The sequence below is a fragment of the Pseudonaja textilis genome, chromosome 1, assembly GCF_049901715.1.
Source record: "Pseudonaja textilis isolate UNSWEBS1 chromosome 1, rPseTex1.2, whole genome shotgun sequence".
Lineage (NCBI taxonomy): Eukaryota > Metazoa > Chordata > Lepidosauria > Squamata > Elapidae > Pseudonaja > Pseudonaja textilis.
The window spans coordinates 92559314-92581273 of NC_141990.1; the positions used below are offsets into that span (position 1 = coordinate 92559314).

At 38.5% G+C, this 21960-nt stretch overlaps 2 protein-coding genes and 1 pseudogene across 5 annotated transcripts in view; 1 reads left to right on the forward strand and 2 right to left on the reverse strand.

Moving 5' to 3' along the window:
• Window positions 1-828: 828 nt before the first annotated feature.
• LOC113439573 (actin-binding Rho-activating protein pseudogene) lies at window positions 829-2149 on the forward strand (annotated as a pseudogene).
• Window positions 2150-2513: 364 nt separating this feature from the next.
• On the reverse strand, window positions 2514-12734 carry HINT3 (histidine triad nucleotide binding protein 3). 2 transcript variants are annotated; one of them, XM_026705465.2, is made up of 5 exons: window positions 12456-12732; window positions 10075-10192; window positions 8578-8647; window positions 7293-7419; window positions 2514-3645 (listed from the first exon to the last, which is right to left on the reverse strand). In XM_026705465.2, the coding sequence occupies exons 1-5, from the start codon at window positions 12615-12617 to the stop codon at window positions 3598-3600; spliced, it is 525 nt and encodes a 174-aa protein (XP_026561250.1). In that variant the 5' UTR covers window positions 12618-12732; the 3' UTR covers window positions 2514-3597. The 2 variants fall into 2 exon arrangements, with proteins under 2 accessions (XP_026561250.1, XP_087797678.1); XM_087941552.1 differs by lacking the exon at window positions 2514-3645 and adding an exon at window positions 6903-7050 and having other exon boundaries at window positions 12456-12734.
• A 2181-nt stretch (window positions 12735-14915) lies between these two features.
• NCOA7 (nuclear receptor coactivator 7) overlaps window positions 14916-21960 on the reverse strand; it is a 75947-nt gene continuing 68902 nt past the window's right edge. For all 3 annotated transcript variants that reach the window (XM_026705458.2, XM_026705457.2, XM_026705459.2), the window contains 3 exons: window positions 21404-21499; window positions 19730-19803; window positions 14916-17299 (listed from right to left, as the gene is read on the reverse strand). In XM_026705458.2, the coding sequence (XP_026561243.2) occupies window positions 17164-17299; window positions 19730-19803; window positions 21404-21499 (306 nt within the window). In that variant the 3' untranslated portion in view covers window positions 14916-17163. The remainder of the gene's footprint in view (window positions 17300-19729; window positions 19804-21403; window positions 21500-21960) is intronic.

Below are 21960 nucleotides of genomic sequence, written 5' to 3' on the forward strand. Positions count from 1 at the left end.
AATAAGGGGATGGCTCTTCTCTGATTGGTCCACTGGTTTCAGTCCAAGCAGGATGTTTGTAGCTTGAAACCCGCTGAGAGCCAAATTTCGCAGTGCTTCAAAGACAAGAATTGACTCCTTTCTCCAGGGAAATTCCGCAACGGGATAAGTAAGTATAAAGAAGCACAAACTGTCTGTCTGTCGTCTAAATTTCAGAAAATGGAAGCAATCTTGCCATCATTTATCTCGAACATATATAACATGGGTCCCCAAACTTGGCAACTTTTAAGACTTGTGGACTTCAACTCCCAGAATTTTCCAGCCAGCTATGTTGCCAAGTTTGGAAACCTCTGATATATAATGCCATTTCCATAGAACTGATTTGACATTTGACGGTTTAGCCGATTTATACTTATTTGGGTTAAAGCTGCGCCCAAAATTATGAACGGTTTATTTTATGGAAGTTTTACTCTTGTAAAAAAAATGGGTTTGGTTTTTTTTTTTAATTGTTTTATAATTTTAGAATTGTAAGCCACCCAAGGTCACTTGGTTGAGTTGGGTGGCTATAGAAATTGAATAAATTAATAAATTGGAAAGGCTAGAGATGGAATCACAAGGATTGTGAAGCTAGATGCTGTTTCAAATTTAAAGTATAATGGCTTATCGGTCACCTCAAGAGTCCAGCAGCATGTGGCCAGCCTTAGCCAATCAGAAACCTAAGGAGTGGTAGATTTGGATGGGAAACAACCCCTCCACCCCCAAACAATCTTAGACTGGAAGGGCAAAAAACATCCTGGAAGACAGTTGCAACTCATTTCTGTGCTGTAGACAAAAACACTAAGTGGACATATGGTCATTAAGATGTTGGATGAGGTGTGGAAAGTGACATGTTTAAGTCAGCCACTGGATGCCTTTGGCCCCAACTCTCTCTCTCTCTCTTAGCTCAATATATCTCATAGCTTTGGGGAAAAGAGGAAGGATGCTATCTTGAACCTATGGATAAAAGGGAAAAAATATGATAAATAGCTCCTCATTTACATGGATGTGTCTATGAAGCTACCAGAAGCCAAGCTCTAAAGTGTAGATCATTTGACTTTACATCTGAAAAGCAGGATCACTTTGGAGCAAGTTATATCCATTCCAGATTATGGTAGAAACCTTTGGGGATTGAGAGTTGGTTTTGATTTTCAAAGAAAATCAAGCAGTTTTAACTTTTTTTAATAGAAATAATCCAATCTAACTACCACACACAAGTTGGTTGTCTTTTTCACGTCATAAAACATACGTTTATGAAATAAATTGAACTGATGAATCATTGTATATAATCTGGCACAAATTATGTTGTGATCGAAAATTGTGATTCCTTAGATTTAACATTAGTAAAAAGTACTCGGGCTTCTGAAAGATTTATTTTGACAGAGTATCATGCAAAATAGTTTTGGTAGTATTTATTGTAATTTGTTTTCTTGCCTTCACCTTTTCAAATCCAGACCCTCTCCTTTTCTTTATTTGCCATTAAAGCTGTTCATGGCATGGAAGAAAGCAAAACACACAATACTGGAGCAGCAAGTAGTTGTCATGGCATTGTTGGACAACTTGCAAGAAACTGGCAGAGCTGGTCCAAGGATCGTGTGGCTTATCAGCAACGAAACCCATTTAGCAATGGCAACCAAGTAACTTTACGCACTGAGAAAGGGGATCCCACTTATGGGAGACCACTTGAAGGCTCCAAAACTGAGCAGAGAGGAAAAGATGCACACGCACATATAGGCAAAGAAATGGAAGAACTATGCTTAGTTATACGTAACACTGGAAAGAAGGAACAGGATGGGCAAGTGAGAATAACATTTAAACAGCTCTTTGATAGATATGTGACTATATCCAATAAACTAGTAGGTGTCCTCTTAAGAGCAAGGAAGTATGGCCTGGTTGACTTTGAAGGTGAAATGCTTTGGCAAGGAAAAGATGATAGTGTAGTTATTACTTTGTTTGAAGATAAAGATTATCCAGGTATTTCATGATTAAATCAGAAATCTGTTAAAGTTCTTGAAACATCAAAATGACTGCCTGGTTTAGAACATAGGGAAGCAACTGTCATAAAATCAAAGTATGTTTTAAAATACTTGCTCATTACACAACAAGAAATATGTACTCATTAAAGGAATTTAGTCAACATATGTGATTGAAAATAACTCAGTATGTTTCATGAGATGTGTTATTCAAATTGAAAATGCTAAAAAACTAGAAGTGATTATCACACAGATATGTTTAAGAGGGTGATTAAGACTTGTTTGAAAATAGTAATAAAGTTTTCCTCTACATTACAAATACCATAATTAAGAGCTGGTAGCCTGCAACTGATATGCTGAATAAAAGTCTTTGCTTTAGTAGTATACTAGCATTCAAATAATAAATATCAGTATGACTATGACCCTGGTGTTAAACAAAATGGATTAGGGTTTTTGAAGAAATCTAGTAACACATATAAATCAATATTTTTAAATTCAGCTTTGTCCAAAAATATTCAAGAGATCTATGGGTAACAATTTTATTAAAGGTTTCCTTTTCATAACATATTAAGTTATATGTTTCACAGTTCCATCACATAAATTATCAGAGCAGTATCTTTTTATTTTAGAACATTAACATTTGAACATGATTAAACATGCCTATCCATCACTCTTAACAGTAAATTGAATAAATCTTTTCAATAGTTCAAGCAGTTAGGAGTCATATTAAATGCATGCTAAGTTTTAAATAAATAAAACAGGTTTTAAAACCATAAAAAACAACATGGATTACTTTTGGCATCTTCTGAATACTAGTCTACTGCATGCTAAAACACACAATGTCAGTGCTTCTTTGAAATCATTTAGCTATAACAGATCTGTGTTAATACCTGCCTATATAGTTTAAAAAGTACATGTGAAAGTCATTTCATGCTAGATTCGACAGAATCTACAATTTCTGCATTTTTTAATCCAAGACCCACATTGAATAATTTGATATTTTATGCTAAACTCCAAGTCCAAACAAACTATTGCATGATTTTAAAATGTTCTATTACTCCCTAACTACCTTAATACATGCATTTAAATATAAAATGATTTAAAACTGTTCACATTCAAGTACCTATTCTTATTCTAATTCAATGTAGCAACTAAAGTTTTACATTGAAAGTACAGAGTAAATAAGTCATACTCCAGACAATGGCTTGTTAGCCACTCTGTGCCTGTAATCATGTATACTTGGAGTGACAGAATACAGCACCAAGACAATACTAAAAAAGATCAGGAATGTATTGTATAGGCACAAACCTTGCATTAAGACAAAAACAGTCAAAGTCAGATACAGTTATTAAATTTTAATGGCATCTCTTAAGTTTCAAGGGTTCTTTGCATTTTGAACAGATAGGTATTTGTGATCTTATACGTTCTTGCATTCAGATATTTGCCTGAGAAATTTAACGTACAGTGTTTGCTAACAACTAGTTCAAACACCATATAGCAGCAAATTCAGTAGTTGTTTTAAAAAGTCTAGCATGTTATCAACTACATCCAATCCTTTAATCGGTATTCAAAGGTCGGAAAGATGGTACAATTCAGAGGCAGGTTTCCCTCAACTTGTAGTGCTTTCAGCTTTCAGCCGTTCCATCAGCTGCTCAGCCTGTTCAAGAGGAAACACACATGGCTTATTAGCACCTTCCAGAAATTATACAGTATTGTGTTGAAAAACATAAGATTGTTCCCAAACACATTTACAAAGCAGAAGATCTATTGAGACAACCAGGAATGAACTATAATTAAGCAGCACCCACTGGGCTTAATCCAGATTCCTACCAGTGGATGAAGGAGCATACATATATATATAAGCTGAGCACTATAGGGCAAGGATCACTAACCTTTTTCAGCTTGTCTCCTCTTACTTAGTCAAGGGATCCTTATGGGATTACTGAATCTTTTGGAAAATATAAAACAGAGTTGGTGACCTTGCAAATGTTGCCTTTAAAAAACATTTCTTTTGTATTTTCCAAGAGCTTGGTTTGGATAATGTATTCTATGTGTATATTAATAGCAATAGCACTTAAATTTATATACCGCTTTATAGTGCTTTACAGCCCTCTCAAAGTGGTTTACAGAGTCAGCGTATTGTCCCCAACAATTTGGGTCCTCATTTTACCCGCCTCTGAAGGATGGAAGGCTGAGTCAACCTTGAGCCTGGTGGCTATTCGATCTGCCAAATTGCAGTAGGAGTAGCTTGCAGTACTGCACTCTAACCACTGCTCCACTGAGGCTCCTTGTATATTAACATATATTAATGTATACTAATGTATATTAACCTTGTTAAGGGTAATCAGGTTACATGCATTATCACCTTTAAAAGAACTTGAAAAACTTAAATTAGGAATTTGTTTCAGGTTCTAGGGTAGATGAGAAATAGTACGAACTCCAGTAGTATGAATAAAAGGGTTAAAGCTAAAATGTAGTACTGCTATTGGAAGCATGCAATGCGTATTTCTACTTCCCTGACTATCAAAAATACAGCTGATTACACTGTTCTCTCCATTGTCTAGAGTCATTTCCTATGTTCCCCTAGAAATTCATTTGTCTTATACAGAGAGTTTTTTCCTAATTCACGGATGAAAATGTTCTACTGAATCAAAAGCATTTTGCAAATGAAAGTTGTTCTTTTGTTTGATGGAAACAAGCATGGATCTAAAAGAAGATATTTCTTCATCCAGGGTTTTAGGGTAATTTTTCTGAATGAGACTTCTTCAGTAAAAACCACAGATAGCTAACACTGACCAAGTTCAGTGTTGGTCCATTTTTAGATATGCATTTTGTGCAATGCTGATATGGTATGATAGTGTTTATTTCACATGAAAGTTTATATTCGAGAGTCTTATTTATTTTGAAAAGCTTAACTTCTCTAATGCAATAGAGATAGTTTGGATTTAATTTTCTTTTCACAGTCCTGTCTTGTGAGATTTGTTTTCCTTTTGCTCTTTCAGTTGTTCAGTAAATTCTTCTGAACTAAGTTATCATGTGCCTTTTTCTTCCTTCTGTTCAATCCTGTCCAATTTTCAGAGACTGCCTGGGCAAGTTCCTACTGTTTTCCTGAAAGGGTTCTTCAGAAGTGGTTTCCCATTGCCTCTTTGCTAGGACTGAGAGAATACCTGGTCCAAGGTCACCCAGGTAGCTTTGTGCCTAAGGTGAGACTAGAACTCCTAGTCTCCTGGGTTCTAGCCTGGTGCCTTAACTATTATACCAAACTGGCTCTTGTGCCTGATTTATTCCTACGGAAATGAACTAAAAGCTTTTATTTCCCAAAATATCACGATAGTTTAGGAAAAATAATTTGCAATATAAATTAAAATTTTTATCTTACAGCCTAAGTCAGTCAAACAGATTGCTTCCTATTAGTCTGGTTACATTTTTAGCATACTGCATCAAACCAATTAAGGTTTATTTTTATGTAAAACTTTAGCCATTTGTTAATTCATTTTTTTGTTTACTGCTAAGTCTGTAACAAATATTTGACTATAATATAATAGTTAAATAGGGCTATAATAGTATATTTAAATGTAAATTAAATGTAAACATGTCCAGTCATGTTCAGCTAGGAAGTCATGCTCATTTCCCTTTCTTAGCTAAAGGAGCCAACATTGTCTGAAGATATTTCTGTGGTCATGTGGCCAGCATGACTATATGTGAAGGCACATGGAACACTGTTACCTTCCCACCAAAGTGGTACCTATTTATCTACTTGCATGTGCAGGTTTTTGAACTGCTAAATGGGCATGAGCTGGGGAAAGTAATAGGAATTCATGGCAATTGTGTCTTGAATCTGGGCTGTCAGCTTTCTAGCTTTAACTACTGAGTCATCGCCACCCCCTAAATATAAATTAAGGGTATGTTATTGAATACCCTGGCTTAACCTCATGGAGTTAGGTATATTCGGGCACTGCCTCAAATTATAATGACAGCAGGCTCTAAAAGAAGGGTGGGGATAATTTCAGTACTAAATTCAGTAATTTTTGGATGCAACTAGACCGGGGTTTTTTTGTCCAGATTAGTGGCTATTAAAGTTTTCTCCCAAATGACTCCATGGAGAAGTTTGAATCGCTGAGGTTAAAATTATGCTGGTAAACAAAAGCAATTATCAAATAGTTATTGATAAACTAAGAGAGAGGCTTGAGATATAATTCAATGGGAAGTACTAAATCAAATGGAATTATAATTAACAGGCCTCTACAGCAGGGGTGTCAAACTCAGGGCTTGGTGGACCGGATGCGTCACACCCATCCCCAGCTTAGCGAAGGGGGGGAAAGTCGAGAAACATCACGATGACAACGTGACGCCACGAATTTTAGTGTAGTTTATTGTCATTGCACCTCGTATAACAAAATCAAACACCATCTTCAGTACACATCATGACCATGAAAATAAACACAAACACACATCCTTCACACATTGAATCGGGAACCCCCGACACCACACCAACACTGCACTATACAGCATTCAAAAGAGCTACTACGCTGGGATAGAAACTTTCAGCTGATTTGTCCTTGTTTTTATTATCTTGTACCGTCTGCCAGATGGTAATAGTTCAAAAAAAGAGTTCCCAGGATGAGATGGATCTTTGAGAATGTTTTGAACTTTCTTAAGGCAGCAGGAGTTATAAAGCTCTTCCAAAGAGGGGGAGAGGGCAACCAATGATCTTCTGGGCAATGACATTAACTCTCTGGAGTGCTTTCCTATCTGCCACTGTGCAATTGGCAAACCATATAGAGGTACAGTATGTTGAAATGCTCTCTATGGTGCAGCGGTAGAAGATCACCAGCAGTTTCTCACTCAGTTATTTTCTGAGAAGAATTTGACACCCCTGCTCTCTACAGTGTTGGAATTGAAGAAGGTGTTTCCTAATGCACAAGTTGCCCTTATCAGCAACTCTTTTCTACAGGATCAGGTTACAACTATGGACAGTAGTCTTGTTGCATCAGGAAAAGGTAAAGATGCTTTAAAAATAGGGGCTACATGAACACCGTGTATTTCAAAATAATGCACAGACCTACAAGGTACAAGAATAGGATAAATTTACAATATTCCTGAGGACTATAAATCAGAAATAGCACAGGGCTCATAAAAGATGGCAGTTCAGTTCCGGTGAGAACTGTAAATGAAATATTATCTTCAAGTATCCATTAATGAACAATGTGGTGGCGGGGGAACTGCAGATTATCATGAAATTGTTAGATAGCTTTCTAAAACAACAGCAATAAAAGTCACAGAGTTAATAGTGAAATAACTTACTGTGATAAACCAATAGGAATTGATTCGGTATATCATCCGGGACAAGAATCCCAGCTGACTAGCTGGAGCCAAGACATGAAGGTGCAAGTGAGCTATGGAACAGAAGGGAGGCCAGTGAAAGCCCATCCTGGAAAAACAGATGGGGCAGCAACGATTCAGAGGCATAAAAAAAGGATCCAGAATCAAGATATACTGTAAGGATTTGAATCTTTGCAGTAGCTTGACAGCATCACTAGGAAATTCCATGCATTCACTCATGTTTTCCACAAGGGCTAAATTGTTTACCTTATTCCATGCAACAAAGCAGTTCTTTCCAAACTTTTTATAGCCTACAGCACTTTAAAGATATTATTCATACTAATAAAATAATTCTTTTCATTTGGAATTACACTGGAAAGCTGGTGTTCCGTTTTTGCTGACCAAAAGTCAGTAAAGACAAGATTATAATTTAGCAAGAACACTCAAGACACTCTGGTGCATTGAACAAGGAAAAAAGCATTCTTTATTAGATCCCTTTATTGGTTTCCATAGTGGATGCAGAAGAGGAATCGGAACTGTGTTTTCTTCTTGTACTTCATGAGTTCCCATGACTACCTGGCAGATGCTTAAACATAAATCCATAAAAGAGTTGCTGTCTTAGTACCCTTGACTTCTGGGACAAGATACCCAATTAGTGCTAGTTTTTCTCATAAAATGTTTTCAATTAAAACTTTTAAGCAAAGCTTTTGAAAGTGCCTGAAAATATACATTTGCCTTTTGTAAACTGGATTATCATGAGGCGTGTGAGTACTCCACTAATAGTGAATTCATTCGAGTTCCAATACTGGTTCCTATAATGCAAACATACAGCAAACAGGGAGTCCTCAATTTATGACCTGTAAGTTATGATGTATCTACTTTTGGACTACTTGCGACCAGATTCGAAGTTCACCTGACCAAGCTGGGTGCTCAGCAACACAACCACGTTTATAGCCTGGTCACATAACTGCATTTTATAATGGTTTTGTTGAAACCAGTTTTTGGTAAAATCACACCATAGCAAATAATGGGTTCACTTAATAACTACGGTGGCCATTTTATAACCAGCCTGTTCACTTAACGGCCACTGTAAAAAAGGTCACAAAATCAGAATGCTTACACAACTGATCTGGTTTATGAACATCACAACTTACAATGGGCAGGCTCCATTACAGTTGTAAAATGATGATTACTTGTATGTTTATCTTGCCATTTATGAAATACACACGCGCGCACACACACACACACACACTTTCTGGAAATATACCTTATATCGTCCAAGTCAGTGCACTTACTCCATTGAAGGATAGCTTTTCCAGCTGCTATCATTCTTTCCACTGTCAAAATGGGTCAGAGAAAAGGAAGAAAATTAGACTTCTGAAGTTCAGCCACTACAGAGATGTAGTGCTAACTTCTGCTTAACTTCTCTGGAATTTATTTTTAAATACCTCCCGCCCCCCATTCTGAGTTGGGTTTTAACATTTCACAAATTAATTTGTTGTTATGTGTTTGTACCCAAATACACATTAATCAACTTTCTTTAAAAAATCATTGACACATTTATAAAAGTGTAAATAAAACTATTCAAACAAATATAGAAACAACAGAATCATAAAACCCAGTGAAGCAGAATAAAGGCAGATTGGAGTTTGGAACAAAGTGTATTTTTAATGAGGCATAGAAAAAGTGCAGGAGCAACATTGATTTATCCTTGGAGTAAGAGTGAGAAGCATGCTTAAATGTGAGTATTGAGGGGGGGAAAGACCCCATACTGTTAAAAACATACATGCACCCATATATTATTCAACACAACATAATTTATTAACGTGTGAGCCTGATTCTACAGAGGAAATGGGCATATGGTGACACATATCAGACTCCACTGATGCCAACCAGGCTTCTTACCCCATCTGACTTTGTATGTATGTATGTATTTTAAAAGATGCATTTAATTCAAAAATTGGATAAAAAGATAGCATTCTGCAAAGTACTTTCCTATTTATTAACACAGATGCTTTTGGGGCTCACAACAGTACCATTGAAATCTAGGGAAATCATTTCAAAATATCTAGATAAATTATTTTAGAATATCTAGAGAAATCATTTTAGCTCATAATAAATGAATAATTTGTTATTTCCATTCCCTCATGGCAGCAATTCTGAGTGAAGCTACCATATGCTGCCATCTGTCTCAAATATGTCTCCATCTCCAAAAGACATGTTTGCAATATTCTCCTCAATTTCTAAACCTGTCAGGCCCCCAAAACCAAGAAACACACATGGAGTTATTTTGGATCAATTCCTTTATTGTTCCTCATCTACAGACAGAAACCTTGCCAAACTAAGCAACTATTTGTATCACTATAGATATACAGTATTATGGGAATCACTGGGGAGCAGCTGTTTTAATTCTTTTTCTCCTGACCAAAGTTTCCATGCTTTGCTGCCTCTTTGCCCTCTAGAATGCAGCCCCTCCCTTCTGGGAATTTAGACTACATTCTACCACACAATGGGAATGGTGCAGGTGTTCTTGGTTAACAATTATAATGGATAATTGTTAATATTTGGTAACATTCAGCTTCCAGTTCTCCTGATACTGATATTTAATGTTGCCCTTAGCCCACTCATATGCTGTATGTGAAGAGCTGTAAACTAATAAGTTTTAGATTGATTATGTACTGTCAATTCAATGTTGACTTTTAGCTACTGTATAGATTTTCTCCTTTCTCCATGCCAATATTAAGAGAGACAATTCTCCACTTACCTAATGGTATATGCTCACTCTTAAGAGTCTTACAATTTCCAATGTGGTTCTTTGGCACCACTAAATAATGATGAGGCGCTCCTGGTCTGATATCTCGGAAGCATACCAAATCTTCATACTAATGGAATATTTGCAAAAAAGGTTGCGTTATTGAAATTGCCTTGCTGACAAACTGCAAGTCATGAAAGAAACAACTTCATCGGGAGCTACTAGAAAGATCATTCCGTCTGAAAAAATGCAAATGTCGATCAAATATATACTTTGTCTTATTTCCCATTTGCAATATTCATGATAATAGTAGAAGAGAATATTTGTAGCTCAGAGTTTAAAAGAATTACCCAACTAGGTAATAGCATCAGTGCAGGTGATTGTGGGGTTTGCTACCTGTTTATATGCAGTAGAATTGTCCTGCAAGTTTGGGTGAGGATGTAATTTCCTCCTTTTAAGATGTAACTAATGATGCTACCTACTTAGGTTATGAATCTTCTGCAAATCATCATGCTCAGAGAACACCAAATATTCCAGCAAAGGCTTACATTTTGAACTGCATCATGACAGATTTCAATAGCATCCCCACATCAGGCTTAATTAGTAATATCCATTCACCCTCAATCAGCAGGCAGGCCAAAAAAGGCTCAAGTCAAAATCAGTGACAGATGGCTGCATTAAGAAATGTAAGGGAATGAGGACAACACATTCCTAAGTTGCAAGTCAGCTGATGTCAAAAAATAGGAAGAGATGACAAGATAGTCAGAGGCAGAAATTTGTTAGCACAAATGAATCATGTTTTCTCTCCTAAATTTCACCTTTTTGAAGACAGCAACTACCATATGCCAATATTGTGTGAAACTGTAATATAAATAAGTGCTAGCAGTATTCAGTGTTCCTAATCTCTCTGTATTTGTGTATGTATGTGCATGTGTATGTGCACATATGTGCATGTGTGTGTATACTGTAGTTATGAAATATAAAATTCAGTGTCTAATGTAGTCATGAAATATAAAATCCACCCCTGATCTGGACTATTATTTAAAGTTGGGAGATGCTAGGTGCTTCCACACTGAGCTTTTATATATAAGCATCCTGCTCATTTGTGTAACTTTGTTGGGATTCAAACAACACATCTTTATAAACCTCCAAAATTCACTTCTAGGGATCAGTTCATTGTAGTGGTGAATGCATCAGGCTAAGAAACATGGCAGCTATGAGTTTCAGCTTCTGCTTTAGGCACAAAGTCAGCAGGGAGAAGTTGAGCCAGTCATTCTCTCTCAGCCCTGGGAAGCAGGCAGTGGCAAACCACTCCCGATACCCTCTGCCCCCAAAAAGTGTTTACTTCTGGAACAAGGAGATAGAAGTGAAGTGTGTAGAAGTATATATATAGGTGTAGAAGTATATATATAGGTGTAGAAGTATATATATAGGAGTATATATATACAGGAGTAGTCATATATACAGGAGTAGTCATATATACAGGAGTAGTCATATATACTTCTATATATGATATACTTCATATATACTTCTATATATATATATATATATAGAAGTATATATGACTACTCCTGTAATTGGTGCAGTATCCAACAAGAAAGAGCAGGCAGGGGGGCGGGCCGGCAGAACAGAAGTGCACTGAAAGATTCCAAATGGATCAGGTTCAGACCACAGGCCTAACTGGTTCAATACTTTTGTGTGTCCCACGGTAGTCATTAGGATGCATTTGGGAAGCTTCCAAATGCATGGGCCGGAAGGCAGCAACCCCTTCTGCTGCCGTTTCCCACCACTTAGTATTTACGGCATGCTGCCTATGGAATCAGGAAATAGCGAGCAGGCTATCCATGCAGTAGCTACCGATCTCCGATCCTCCCCTTAATCCCCCTTTAAAAGGATGCAGCCGGTCTGCCGATGCCCACAATTGCAAGCCAGCGAATTCCAGCTCCACTATGCTCCATTTCCCATCATAGTATTCAGCCCAGGGGGCGAAGACATGCACGGCCGCTGTCTGACCTCCGGCAAGTTTCCCACAGGCGGACTATTGAAAAAAAGGGGGCGGGAAGGGGGGGGGGCTTTCCCGCGGTTTCCTATTGAGGGAGGGCTGTCGCTCTCCTTTGCCTGGTCTCCTCTTCTGTGGCAAGGCAAAGCCAGGCGGGGAGCTCAGGGTGTCCTCTTCGGTTACTCCTCCTGGGTGGGGCGCTTTTGCCTTCCAAGGAGAGCCGCCGGCATCACCGCCCCCTCCTCAAGGCAAGGTGACCCTAAGCGATCAAAAGGTAGCCGGTGCCCAAAGCGAATCCCCAGGACAGCTACGGACGGAGGGGGGCTGCGCCTAGTTCAAGGGGTGGTTTTTTTTTTTTGCGGCACCTCCTCGGAAGGCTGCCGGTTCTCCTCACCTCGCAAGGCAGCAGCTCGGTGCCCGTCTCCTCCCCGTGAGTGATTCGGCAGAAAATGCACTTGCTGTCGTAGCCGCCGTCCTCTTCTCCTGCCGCGCCGGAGCCGGCTATCGGCGTCGCGGCGGGAGACGAGTCCGAGCTCCCTCCTTGCTCTCCCGCCATCTGGGCCCTTATTTCGAGCAGGCCACCCGCTCGGCCGGCGACCCGGGAAAAGAGGAAGGGCTAAGCAGAGCCCGCGGCCGCTCAGCGGCAAACCCAGTTCCCTGCCTCCGCCTTCTGTCATCGCGGTAAGCCTCGTCGGCCTATGGAGGGAAGGCAAAGAGGCGGCTCCTGGAAGCGGCGCTTGATTGGACCTTGGGAACCTAGGCGGTGATCAAAACTCCCGCTTTGCTGAATTGGAGAAAAGGCTGCTGGTTTAACTTTGACTGAACGACTCAGAACCAGAATCTCTCCCCCCCACCCCCACCACACACACACTCCAATCTCACTCCTTCCCAAGTTCATTGGAGTGTGTCAGATCCGTGTATCCGCCATTCTTCAATGGAAGAAGAAGGGGGCGGGGAGTTGGTACAAGTAATCCTTTTTGATGTAACCTGAATATATTAAATCCTATATTGATTCTGCGTAACTTGCATATGGTATAGAACTGGAGGAGTGGAGCCACATGTCCAGGAACTTGTCACCTCTTGAAGAGATAACAAGATGAGAAGGGACAGCTCTAGTAGAAGACACTCCTGGGAACTCTGCTAAGATAGTACCCAGACGAAGGGAGGGGAGAATTAACATGTTGGTTCTTTGTTTAACTAAATCCACATCTGAATAAGGGGAGGAATTCTAACTGTATGCCTGGGACATCTTAGACTCTTCTTTGCCTAGTGTTGAGATACAATCCCTTTCAATAAAGGATTCCTTTTGAAACACCTGATTTTCAGAAGTTCATTCTTTTTGATTGAAGGGATTAATTTCATCTTTATTTCCCATGGGAAGGAATTAATTTCATCTTTATTTCCTACGGGAACAGTTCACAATTCTTTTGCACCCAACTTCCTAATCCTGATTTTATATTTTGATACCTGGTACAGCCACTGCAAAAGCAATCAAGCACTTTGAGTATCACTAAAAGATGCTTGTGGTGTTTTACTTTCATTGGGCAAATACTTCCAGCAGCTAATAAAAGGAGCTCTGATCTGCAAGTGCTTGTACCTGGATTAGTAAATATTCCAGGGTTCGGATTTGTGAGGTTAAATATATTTTAAAACATTGAACGGTATGAAAAGAATAAAAAGCTGGAGGAAATTCTAGGAGTCACCTGTCTTCATTTACAATGTGCAGAAATAGTTGAGCACTAAGCCTGCAGCCCAAGTTTGTTGAATCCTCTGGCTTTACATTCTCTCCATCCAAAATATGATTTCCCCCCCCCTCACTTTTGCTTGGAAAAGAAAGATAGTGTCTTGCTATGTCAAGGGACCATATTAGCCTTGATCATCATTGGTAAACATCTACATCCTGATGACTTTGACATGACAGAAGTGGCCTTATCTTCCAAAATGCATTTTCTTAGCTTATTTATCGGGTCAACATCCTCAAATTAATCAATCATCACCATGTTCAGACTAGATTTGATAAACCAGCTAGGATACCAGGAAGAGTCTAGGAAAGAGATAGCTATACTTATGACCACAGTTGAGACCCAAATTTGTGGTTAAGTGAAACATTTGTTAAGTGAATTTTGCCCCATTTAAAACTTTTCTTGCAGCAGTTGTTAAGTGAATTACTGCAGTTGATAAGTTAGTACCCTGGTTGTTAAGTGAATCTAGCTGACTTTGCTTCTCATGTGGCAAAAAGTGATCACATGATATTCAGACATACAGTATGAACCAGTTGTCAAGCATCTGAATTTTGATCACATGATCACAGGGATGCTGGAAAGGTCGTAAGCCTGAAAAATGATCATGTCACTTTTTTCAGTGCCATTGTAACTTTGTACGGTCACTAAATGAACTGTTGTTAAGTCGAGGACTACCTGTAATTTGTAAAATCCTAAATCACACTTAGGTGTACCTACAGCTCCACCAACTCTAACTTATTCATAGGCTTCAGACACACATATAGACCTTGTATTGACTACCCCCCCCTTTTATTACCCATTACCAATGTCAAACTGAAGTCACATTCACCTGCATACAGCCTGGCAATTCTGCCAGAGGGAAGCCATACAAGCAATAAAGGTTCCCCTAAATCCCCAGACTTTCATCACTGCACTGCTGATGAACACTCAATGTTATGAAAAGAAACTGTTCCACACACCCCCAACCCTCACATTCCTTGCAATTGACATCCACAAAACACATCCTCAATCCATTTCTTGGAAGAAACAAGGCAGAATGTAGGATTTTGTGGAGATGTTTAAATGTACTGTATACGAAGAGGAGAAAAAAAAGTTCAAGATAAATACACAGGAATGCTTAATTCCTTTATTTAAAAATGTTGTGGTAGCAATGCATTACATATATTCAATATCCACAGTTTTTGAAGGATCATAGAATTTTGCATTACATATATTCAATATCCACAGTTTTTGAAGGATCATAGAATTTTGATAGGACAACACTGTTTAGAATATATAACGCATGTTTCTGACAACTATAATGAATAAATTGCAGGTGACGTGAGTGGGATAGTTCAGGTATTAAAAATATTTTGCTTGAAATGTGCAAATGCCCCAACTTTTAATAAAACCATCTTGCGGTCATCCTAAAGTGTTTTAATGTGTTAAGTAATAGCAGCTCATTGTTATAGTCATAATCTATCAGTAAAATGGATGGTTGGAATACGTATTGGAAAGAAATGCAAAAAGCTACTGTCCCAGGTCTTAGCATGTATCGTAAGGCTAAAAACCAAGGCTATTACTTCAGTGCTAGAATTAAGTTTGTACAGTACATGTGATAGATACTCTGCTTTATGTACATGCTGCAGCAAGCCTCTGTTACCAACATATTTTCCTTTGCAACTACATACTCCAAAACAGATGTGTGTCTGCCCTATGTGATTATGTACACAGTTTTGTAAACTTCACTGTATCAGGTAGTAAATTATACAATAAGCTTAAGATTCAACTGCTAAAGTCCCTTTTATTTTCTGCACATAAAATGTAATATGAAAGTACAATTAATTTTTGCAATTTAATCAATTCATGTAAAGTGAAAGAATGAAAACACAATTTCATCAACCTTAGACTGATTCTAATATATTTATGTCTACTCCTGATTATTCCCATGTTAGCTGAAAATAATGTCATGAATACGACATTGCTGAAAAGCATCAAGCTTTAATAACAAGTTCACAGACTGGATGGATTTTGCACAGATGCTTGATGAAGGTATTTAAAATATCGCAGACAAAGAGTAGGATCAACACTTGCACAGAAAGTATACTTTAAAAAAAAAAAAACCTACTCACATGTCAACTTAATTTGACCTTTTTAAAAGAAATGTCAACGACCCAAAGTCTTCTGCTGTAAACTTGAGGAATAGAGTTTACAATAAGGAGAAGCAAAAAAACAAAACAAAACCAGAAAAACATTTTGGATTAATTTGTAACCCAATTCTTATCAAATAAATGAATATTCTCAGCTATGTCTCCCATTAAATGTTTACTTATATGTAAATGTTGTCCAAATAGTTTTTTTAATGAGAAAGAAATATAATTATTTTTCTTAAAAAACAAAATATTGAAAATATTCAGGTAATTCAACTTTCTATTTGACAAGTTAATAAAAGGAAGGGCTACATGAAGCTAATGGTTTTTTCTAGCAAAGTAATTTTAAGTAACTTGCAAGGAATTACTTAAAAGTTCACTTTCTGCCTCAAACTACATGACTTCATTATCTAAAGGCATTTCTATCCTGACAATCAATTAAAAACAGGATCTCTCTCTCTCTCTCTCTCTCCCCCTCTGAACATATCCTCCAATTGAAAGAATAACAAAGGGCACTAGTGATGCACCTGTTTGAAATAATCCAGAATAATGTGTTCTGTCAAAAAACAAGATCCCAAAACTAATTGCAAACAATGACTTAAGATGTTTTTACAAAATTAAAAAACAAAATATAAAAATGCTTAATAATTTTTCCACCACTGTTTTAAGATATTACTTCAAATTTCTAGGAATTCTAACATTTGAAATATTAAAAGGAAAACGGGGCCTAGTAAATACTTTACAACCAATAAATATACTTAAAAATATCTTTAAGTGCTGTATACACAATTACTACTTTGTCAAGTAAACTACCACTGTAGAATTTGGTAATGCAACTATTCCCTCTTTTTGGTTTTCACTTTCACTGAATAAAAATACGCAGAGAATATACTATACAGCTCTATGTTTTTCCACAGTGTTCTTTCACAATTACAAAAAAAAAAAAAAATGATACTGTTTTAAACAAGTTCATATATACACATACATCACAATTCTCTGCCATAAACATCTTGCATTCATACTGCAAAAATGGTACAGGACAAGAATAAGTTATTAACTAAGTTGCCTTTTTAGTATAAACTAATCTCTCCCATTTTTGCCTCAAAATCTTGTATAAACATTGGACCAGCCTGTCTTCCAGGGCTATTCTATGGCAAAGCAATTACATTCCACTTTTTGATGTCTACTGCGTGCTCAGGAAAGCAAAGTCCATTTGTTTAAGGCAACAAGATCATTCAAAAGTCCATACTTCCAGATCCTGTACAACAAAGTCTTCTTTTTTGGACAGGATATCATTGTTGAATGTGTTGCAAGAGTTGCTCCGACCATGATATAAATCAGCATCTAACCATAATCCAAATTTGCCACTGTAAAGAAAAGAAAATTAACTAGAAAGTTTCATTTGTTCAGTTGTAGGCAAAAGTGCAGGAATTTTTTTTGTTTTGCATTTTAATGTTCCAGATATGTTAGTAAGAAGACCAGTAAGCACAATACATGAAGAAACAAGTTTTTTCTGATAGCAACCATTATTTTAAAAAAGGAAGAATATGTCAACTTTAAATATTGCTCTCTATTTAAACATACGGAACTATACCAATAAGCCACGTAGACTTCTAATAGAAGTCAATAGAATCAGGCAAGCATATTTGTTTTATTCAAATGTCTAGACTACTGTTCAAAAGCACAGTATCTTTATCCATTGGGTATTTACAGTATGTGTCAACAAAAAGCAGGAACTACTAGTCCTTGTTTAACAATCATACATTTAGCAACTATCTGAAGTTAAGGCAGGATTGAATGGTATTCGCCCATTCCCCAAAATTACAGGCATGCATCCTGTGACCAAAATTCAGGTCCTTGGGGTAGCTTGCCCATAGGTACAACTACAAGGACATTTGAATTTCCCAGCCAGCGTATCTCTCTTCCATCTCTGCTATATTTCCCGCTCTGCAGCAGCTGTCCTCTGTAATGGCAGTAGTGCTGGGACTGAATTAGGGTGCCTTTAGCAGTTTCAGCCAGCCACCAATGCCCAGGGCCTCTATTTCACTCTGCATTGCTGCAGAGGAATGCAGTTTCAAGTCCCAAGTTTCAGCCAACCAGCTGTGTGCCACACCAGAGCCACTCCTATCGCCCTGCACTCTACAGGCCCCGCCTTGCCCAGCTGACTTGCACCATCTTTCTTCTGCTCATGATGCTACAGAGATCTTGAAAGCTTTCTAGAGGCTTTCCCAAGCTTTATGAGAAGAGTGCACGAAAACGGAGGAAGAAGGCCTGGTGTAGTCAGCAACTGCCTTGTATAGAACCAGGCCAGGCATGCTTCATCAGCAGGAGGAGGAGGAAGGTGAAGGTCAGCTAGGTGTGGCAGGTCCTGTAGAGTGCAGGGTGATGGGGCCTGGTGGGCATTTACTATGTGATGCTGCAGTGACTAGCTGTGGCATAGAGTTTGAAGTATTACTTGGTGGCAGTGCATCGGGACTGAAGTAGAGGCCCAGGGACAATCACCTGAAGACTACTGAAAGCCCCAGGTCTCTACTTCAGCTCCAGAAATGCTTCTTTGAGGAGTGCTGCTAAGCAAAGTGTTTAATTTTTTTTTAAAAGTGGTTAAAATTAAAACCTCATCAAAAAAACACAACAAAGAATGTTCTTCTTAAGCCAGGTCAGAAAGCTCGGATTGCTCAAGGAGCTGCTGATACAGTTCTACAGAGGAATTATTGTGTCTGTCATCTGCACCTCTGTAACTGTCGGGTTTGGTTCTGCAACCCAACAGGACAGACACAGACTTCAGAGGATAATTAGGACTGCAGAAAAAACAATTGCTACCAACCTTCCATTGAGGACCTGTATACTGCACAAACCAGAAAGAGGGTTGTGAAAATATCTAGACCCATCACATCCCCGACATCCTGTAAACTCTTTCAACTTCTATCCTCAAAACGACGTTATAGGGCATTGCACACCAGAACAACTAGACATAAGGAAAGTTTTTTTCCCCAATGCCATCACTCTGCTAAACAACTAATTCCCACAACACTGTCAAACTATCTAGTAAGGCTGTATTCTATTATTATTCTTATCTTTCCTATTATCTATCTCCTTATCTTCTTATGACTATAACTTTATTGCTTGTATCTTACAATTTATATCGTTTACTTAGTATCCTAGTATCTTTTATGTTGATTGCTTATTTAGTATGCTATGACTATCACTAAGTGTTGTATCTTATGATTTATGACAAATGTATTTTTACAATGGCTATGATCATGATTTTATCACTTATTGCTTGTATGTACACTGAGAGCTTATGCACCAGAGACAAATTCTTTGTGTGTCCAATCAGACTTGGCCAATAAAAAATTCTATTTCTATTTGTAAACGGGCAAAGGTGGCAGGGAAAATGGGTAGGCGGGAGACTTAAACAAGAAGCCATTCTTTTCCTTGCCAAGGTTTGGGGCTGGAAGGAACCAAGCAGAGAATGGCTTGGATCAAGGTGAATCTTCTTCAGGTGGAATTTAGTTAATGAGGGAAACCTCTATAACTGTCTGGTTAAGCAATGCAACCAAACAAGGTTGCAATTACTGGGATTGTCATCGCTAAGCAATGCATTGTGCTTTAAGACCACATTGCTTAGCAAAGGAAATTTCGATTCCGATTACTGTTGTTAACCCAAAACTACACATATGCACCCAAACAAATTTATTCATTGGTCTCTTCAAAAAATCATTTTTGAAGCATAGTTGGCTGGAAGCACACAGTTCTCCCCAATACGATTCATAATTTCAGATATGTAAATAACTTACTCTCCACCACCAAGTTCTAAAGAAGTGACATCTCCATTGATAAAATAGGTGTTTTCTCCACTCCACTTAAAATCCTATGGGAAATAAGGCATTAATATTAATAAGATCGTGCTAGCAAAGCAATGTGCACATTATCTTATTAGATCAGAAGGAACAAAATTGGGAGGAACAAAAGAAGAAAGAGAACTCCACATAGTCCTTGGGTTATAGCCACTCATTCAGCAACCATTCGAAGTTAAAATGGCATTCAACAAGGTGTATTACAACTGGTCTTCAAAGTTCCAGCAAACTGCAGCATCCCTGTGATCACATTAGCATATTTAGAGACCAAAAGAAAAAACCCAACCAGATGAGCTAATTCTATAGATAGTCCTCAGCCCTATCCAGCAACAGTTCAAAATTACAACGATGCTGGAAAAAAATGAACTTATAACCTGTGTCTGAAATTACAGCCACTGTAATGTCCCTATAGTCATGTGATCAAAGTCTGGGTGCTTGGCAGATGACCAGCACTTACCACCAGAGGTACTGCAATCTTTCCCATCCACCAATCCCCCACAATATATGTCCCCTTGGCTGCCCTGTCCACAACTCCCAACTTCAGCCCCAGTGCTGCCATTGCCACTGAGAAATGCCACCTCATCACCCATACCACAGCCAGTCATGCTAGCAACATTACATAAAGCCCCAGTTTCCCTAACTGCTCTGCCCTCTATAGGCTCTGCCACACCCAGCTGTCTCCCCCCCACATGGCTCACAAGCAGGGGTGAGCTGCGGGGGGTTCGCAGGGGTTCGGGAGAGGCCCTAGCTAAGATTCTGTGCAGTTCGGAGAACTCCCAAATCCCACTCCTGGCTGGCCCCGCCCCGCCCACCCCTCCCATCCCATCCCAGGAGTACCCACACGACCCGTTTTGGATGCAGGTAAGTGCAGGGCATGTATGGAGGCTCTGGGAGGGTGAAAAACTGGCCTCCTAGAAGTTTGGGAAGGCCAGAAATGGGCTCATTTCCAGCTTCCAGAGAGCCTCCGGAACATGGGGAGGCCATTTTAATCCTCCTGGAGGCTCGAGGAAAGCCTCCGGAGCCCAGGGAGGGCAACATCCCACCCGCTATGGTGCAAGAGGACTAGGCCACGTCCACCATGGCCACCCCACCCAGTAACCGGGCAGAGAACACATTGATAAAATTTTTGAAGCCATCCTTGCTCACAAGGCATGTTTGGTTGTGTGTAAGAAAGCTGCTTGGTATACATGACTCCATCCCTGATGGCCTTTCACAAGGCATAGAAGACCTGAATATATACCTAGGCCTAGGAACCCAAGTGTGTGAAGGGATCTGTTTCCTGATTATACTGACATCCATAATGATAATTATTCTTGGCTGCCATATATTTTACTTTTATACTGTACTGTAATTGCTTTTAATGGGTTTATGATTGTTTGTCACCTAGTCAGTTTCTGAGATAGGCAGCTACAGAAGTTTAATAAGCAAATAAACAAAAAAGTGTTTGACTACTCCTGAATTATACCACTCTTGGCTCACAAACTAATGTCATTACATTCAAAGAGCATGCCAAACCAAAGCGAAACACACACACACACTCCTTCAAAGTTTTAGCACCATGAATAAATCACCTTGTTCTCATATAAAAGTTTTCAATTGTATCCAGAAACATACCTTGAAAATAGGATTGAATGTGAACAGAAAAGTTTCTCCAGTACCATAATAGTGGTCACTAAGTCTGAAAGCATGAGTTGCGTAGGCCCCAAATATCTGCCAAAATAATATGTAAAACAGATATTATTTCAATGTTGAGATAAAAACATATTTATGGCCAACCTACTAAGTGCACAAATGAAAATTATTCTGTAAGTCACAGGACTGCAGTTTAAAGGGGGAGGGGGAGATATGAATACTATCAGAAACCAAGAGCTTGTACATACTTAGCTTCATTTCTCCATATTCATAATAGAATAGGCCAAATATACCAAAGCGTTTTTCATGTCATCCTGTGAATCAGCAACTTTTAAAATTACACCATTCCCAATTAGCATAGGAACACAGTAACAGATTGGAGAAATAGAAACCTAAATCAATGCAAATAGTTTTTACAGTGAGAAACTCAGAGGATTTACATATAACGAGGTATCTAATTCAGTCTTCTATTAGCCTAAAACTTTTTTAAAAGTTCAAAATCTTAGAGAGAGGGAGAGGGGGAGGGAAGGAGAGAATCA